Source organism: Octodon degus, unplaced genomic scaffold (genome assembly GCF_000260255.1).
Source record: "Octodon degus isolate 3935 unplaced genomic scaffold, OctDeg1.0 scaffold00214, whole genome shotgun sequence".
Lineage (NCBI taxonomy): Eukaryota > Metazoa > Chordata > Mammalia > Rodentia > Octodontidae > Octodon > Octodon degus.
The window spans coordinates 2,665,727-2,671,686 of NW_004524790.1; the positions used below are offsets into that span (position 1 = coordinate 2,665,727).

The following is a 5,960-nucleotide window of genomic DNA, read 5'->3' on the forward strand; positions in this document are numbered from 1 at the left end:
CTACTGGACTCTTTTGTTGGAATATTTTGCTCAGTTTACACACTTATAATATTCAAATTATGGAACTTTACAGAAAAAGGGTATAGATGAATGTCCGTTTTGTATCTGTGTATACAAAGTGGTTAGGATAGATATATACTTGCATTCTCTTAGTGAATAAAATGATTAGTTCTAATGGTGTTTGTAAATAGAATATCATGTCCACATCTTGTACAGTAATTAAGCACTGATAAGAGTGTATGCAATGTGCTGACTTATGAAACTGTCCGACCAATTTGAAAACAAAAATAACTCAGAAAAATGTACACCATTCATAATATTTCTCAACATATTAGAGTCATTCTGTTAAAAAATAGTCTACTTCACTTGAACCCAAATCTGTATGAGCATGCAATCCTTTTTTGGCAATATTTTGTGGAAGAGAGATTGTGAAGTAACTAATTAGGCCAATGTTATCTTAAACAAAAGGAAAATATGTAAAGGTTATAGGGTCCCGAGAGATATGTCAGTAAAATAAGCACCTGCCTGGTAAGTGCAATGTCTCGAGTTCAATGTCTGGTACCTTACCAATAAAATAAAGGTTATAACGCATTGCTAAAAAAAAAAAGAAGAAATGGAAAAAGTCTCCCATGCTTGAGCTCAAAAGGACATAGAGATGTGGGGTCCCTAGGAAGTGCCTAACGTCTAATTAGAGACAAGGGAAGAATTTGAGGTAAAGGTAGGGAAAGGAAAGGAAAACTTTGGTAAGGTGGGTTTTTAAAAGATCATTTGCCTGTATTCCACATTGAAGTTTGGGGTCTCTTGGAATGTAGGAAGTGCAGGGAAATGCTAAGGGATACTTGAAGCAAACTTGTACGGGGATGCAGGGGTGGCACAAGTGGAACTGAGGATGTCTCAGACTATATGGTCAACAAAGGAGCTTTAGGAGATGACCTTTACCCATAAGAGGTGTGAGTCACGTTGGGATAGCAAGGAAATGATGAGTGAAAAATTGTCTGGAGTTAGGAAGGAATAGGCCCTGTCTCTGTAGGTCATGTAGATTGGCCTTTAGCACCTACTATGGAGACTGTAGATGTAATACAGTAATGTGAAATCTCAGGAAGAACATTGTATATCCCCCCTGTGTGAGAAAGAAAGTGTCCTACCTGAGATGTCCAGTGACACTCAGGGCTCTGACAAAGATACCACAATGGGGGCCATGAACCCAGACCCCATTTTATCTCTTCAGAATAAAAACCTAGAAATTAAACTATTGGTGGATCTATCTGCCTCAATCTTTCTTGTGATTTCTGGGAATTCAATAAAAGAGCACTCATATTTGCATTTACAGTGATCCTCAAATGTATAGATGGGACCAAATCCCCATGGTGAGTGCAGGGTAAGACCTGCTAATGCTCTGTGATCTTCTGCACAATTGAAGCAAGCTTCAGGAGGAAATTGGGTGGCAGCATTCTTAAGGCTTAGCGTTACGTTGCCAAGGTCCTGATTTCATGGAATTCCTCAGTGTCACAGCCAAAACCTGTCATTTGTGTATGCACCACTTTTTCTCTATTATTTCACACATGGAAAGCCTGATGAAATAATTTTTCCTGTGGTATTTGAGGACTGACTTCAGTCTTTTTATGCTTGGCACAAATGTGAGGAGCAGATCAGGATGTAAAATAGAGGTTATGAAAAATTGTTCCTTTAGTAGAATCTGGGTCTACCTTGCCATACTTAGTTGGGACTAATACACTTAGTTAGTAGTATTTTATCTGAGAATTGAGCACCTTAAAATATAAAGTTTGACCAGAGAGCTGTTATTTCTAATCAACAATCGATATTGTAATGTTTAAATCCCTGTTGAAAGTTAACAGACTAGAGTTACAGTATTACCAAGAAAATTAGACATCAGTAGTAATACCTACTAGAGGTAGTATAAAAGTGACAATGAAATCCTCATTTTGTCTCGGCGTCTCTAAATATAATGGCGCCTACACAGCATACATGCCACATATTTATGCTAGAAAATTATCATTTCCCTGATGAACTCATGGTGGCTTGTCATGTACTCCTTATTACAAAGATCTGGAGCGTAAGAGAAGGGCATATGTTTAAATCTAGAAGAAACTATCATTGTCAGTATTATATTGTGGAACACTGCATTTTTAAGGCATGAATATATTAAAAAACTGTATCTTCAGGAAGAAAAAAGACTACCTGGTGGATGAATTAGATGAACAGAGGAGAGGGAGGAATAGAGAGTGTCAGAAAGTGTGTTGACTACAAGGTTTTGAGGCCAGGGAGGATGCTGTTTTGATTTTGGAGAAAAATACAGAGGGTACCTCATGACATTTTATAATTCTAGATGCTTGAAACACAGACAAAATTTTAAAAAATTATTTTTCTTTTATTGTTCAATATATTTGAACAGGGTCTTGCTACACAGTTTTGACTCATAATGATCCTTCTGATTTCATTCACCTCAGTGCTGCGATTACAGATGTACACCATCATGCTCGGACTCGGTGGCTGGCTCAGTGCACCTGGGAGTGGGCCCAGTTTGGCATGTGGCACCAGGGATTGAAATCTGTTCAAAATTTATTTGAGTGGTCTCGCTGGCCCGAAAATCTATTAAATAAGTGTATTGGTCCCAACAAAGTATACTAATGTAAACTCAGATTTTCCTGAATGAACAATTGTTATTAATTCCTATTTTATATTCTGATCTGGTCCTAACATTTGTGCCAAGGTTAAAAGGACAGATCTTGACGCTCAAACCCTACGGAGAAAAGAAAATGTAGTAAAATAATGAACAGTGAGGATAAATAATAAGAACCAATGGAACAAAAGTCTAGAATAAAATTCCAATTGAAAAATATGGTATTTACCAGGTGGATGTACGGTGACAGTAAAGGATTTTTAAGGGGAGTTCTGCCCACATGCCATGGAGTTAACAGAAGTTTTAGGGAGATATACCCTTTCCATTCAGGTCATAGCCTGCCAGTGTTGAGTTTATATTGCAGCCAAGACATTTGGCAGAAAAAGATTAATTTTAGCTTAGAGTCTCTGGGAGGCAACCCTACCCAAGGATCATGAGGACATCTTTTGAAGGACTGTCTTGATTTTGGTGTGACGGCAATGATGACTTCATTGGCAGTGGACTAACAACTTCACACCCTAGGAGAGATCGTCCTCTTCTCTTAAGAGCATGAAGCAGGAGAGAGAAAATCCCACACCTGTATTCTCAGTCGTCTTTAGAAATCAGAGAGGGTTCCCCGAAGATAAGAAGGAACTGTCATGCCTTGGGGACCAAGGGCAGTATCCTCACCCTAGGGATGTGAGGGCAGCTTTTTTTTTTATCCAAGGGTCATGCAGTTGATGTCTCAACATGGACACATGGATTTGAGATAGGAAACTCCCAGTTTGAGAAATGGCTCACCGATGATTTGAGGCTGCTGGGTACTGGGTGTAGGGTAGCAATAGCTGATGGCAGGAAGAACAGGAGTGGCTTTTGGGATCCCAAAGACTGGGGGAAGGAAAACTTGCCTCCCCCTACCACCAGGATCTATGTGGCTCACTAATGTGAGTCACAGCATCAACATGTTACATTTCTCAGTGCAGATACAGAGGAGTAACAGAAAAGGATAGAAAAAGATTCTACTGCCTTTGAGAACAACATGGAGAGGATTGACGGCAGGGAGAAGCAAAGATCCTTTGACCTGAGACAGGAGCCTAAGACTTTATGGACATTTCATAGGGGCAGAGTTTGAGGGCAGGATCAGTGACACAAAAGGACCTGACTGCATGCTAAGGAAGGAAACAGGAAATTGTATCCAGGGCTGGAGTGGATAAGAAGGAGAAAGTGGGTATTAGGAAGAGAAGCTGTGGTTTTGGGATTCAGGCATATTGAATTAGGGCCATTAAGCAGTCTCTACTCAGGTCAGAATCTACCAATGTTAGCAAAAGATTATTAAACAAGGTTACATGAAAACATTGACACAATTATATATAGGGAAAGTCATAATAAAGACTCACAAATTCAATCGGGTGTTAAAATACTAACATAGCATCTTGCGATCTTAAATGAAAAGTACTTATGACATAGAAAGTGTGCTTTCTGGAACACCTGTTTCAGAGAAATGCTTAAGTGGTTAAGGACATTCAGGCCTATAAAATAGTGTGTTCAAATTAATAGCAGGTTTGAAACTTCAAGAAGAAGCAAAATAAAGGTTAATAATATAACCAACAGCAAGCATAAATAAAGTTCATTGTAGATACAATGGAACAAAATTCTACAAAAAATTCCAATGTGATAGTTACAGTTACACGTGTAGTACTGCTAAGGAAAGAAATAACAGTGCTTTCCTTCATATAGAACATCCCAAAATGTATCAACATAAGCCTGGAAAGTAGCATGGGATTGCAAAAGAGAGTAAATACCTTTTAGTAATGTCATAACATTTTACTTTAAGAAAACTTTTTCTCTTCCAGAATGTGTTTTGCCTTTCAAGTCAGGAAGAGAATTATTCTCTGGCCTTAACAAAATAATGCAGCACTTGGGGACAAAGATGCATCCTAGAAGCCCTGAACTGGAGGCCAAGATGGAGAAGACCTCCATGGTCACCATGGCCTTCCCCTTGCTGCTGTGGTACACGGGCAGGAATTTGACCCACACGCTGCAGAACACCAGCATGCTGAACGTCAGGAACTTGGCTTCATTGAATGTGTCAGGCAGGTTCCTGGCCAGGAAAGCCACAGTGAAGCTCACCAGGGCCAGGGAGCCCAGGTATCCCAGGACACAGTAGAAGGCGGTGAGGGAGCCCTTGTTGCAAATAATGATGATGTGGCCATGTTCAGAGTGAGCATCTGTGTCAATGTTGGGTGGATTTGTCCCCATCCATACTGCACAGAGTGAGTTGGATGAGGGTGCAGATGGGGATGATGGAGTTTGGTGCCCCTGACTCCAGCAACTGCCTCATCCTTCTGCCTGGAACAGTGGCCTTAAAAGCCAGCATCACAGTAATGGTTTTGGCCAAGACAGTGGAAACAGCCACAGTGAACAGAACTGCAAAGGTGGTCTGCTGGAAGATGCAGGAGGCTGTGTTGGGACGACCAATGAAGAGCAAGGAGCAGAGGAAACAGCAGGTGAGGGAGATGAGCAGGGTGTAGCTGAGAGCCCTATTGTTGGCCTTGACGATGGGAGTGTCTCTGTGCTTCACAAAGAGCCCAAGGAGAGCAGCTGATAGAACAGAGAGACTCAGTGCTGCACCAGCTAGAGCTTTCCCCAAGGGTTCTTCATAAGCCAGAAAAGTCACAGTTTTTTCCAGGCAATAATTTCTCTGAATGTTGGCGTATTGATGATCTGGACACTTTGCACACTGTTCCACATCTAGCAAAAATGAAAATTTTCATTTGAGTGGGATTATTGCTATTATTTTCACATCGCCATCCTTGGAACTCATGGGACTTGAACTAAATAGTCAATGTGTATATTATTCTTGTTTTCTTCCTTTTTTCTCTTTCTTTTTCAGCCTGTGGGTTTGAACTCAAAGTTGGCACTAAGATATATTTACCACCTTGTTAAAGTTTTTATTTTGAGAACAGATCTCTCTGAATCACTATTTTTTCAATGCTTTGTTCCAAGAGAAAATCCTCATTTCTCTGCTTCTTAGAGGCTTGAAACTTAGTCATGCATTGTCTGACCTCACTGATTCATTTCCTTCCAGATGCTATATAAGAAAATCCACACAGAGACTAAGTCCTAAGTAATACTAAATATATGTTATTTAATCCCCTAATGAATCTGGTATCTCTAAAAACTCTGTAGTTTTATAAAGTAAGAAAAAGGATCTAGGTTTATTCCTTTTTTTTCTTTTTTTTCTTTTTCTTTTTTTCTTTTCAAAGTTTTATTGATAAACATATAGCAATGAGACAGTTTCAAATCAAATCGAAAGTACATTTTCAACAAATAATACACT

The 5,960-nt window shown here is 39.6% G+C and overlaps 1 protein-coding gene across 1 annotated transcript in view; it reads right to left on the reverse strand.

Annotated features, from left to right (window-relative positions):
• Positions 1-4,444: 4,444 nt before the first annotated feature.
• LOC101580316 (vomeronasal type-2 receptor 116-like) overlaps positions 4,445-5,960 on the reverse strand; it is a 23,133-nt gene continuing 21,617 nt past the window's right edge. The window contains 2 exon segments of the mRNA XM_012517779.1: positions 4,445-4,895; positions 4,897-5,371. Of these exon segments, the coding sequence (XP_012373233.1) occupies positions 4,445-4,895; positions 4,897-5,371 (926 nt within the window).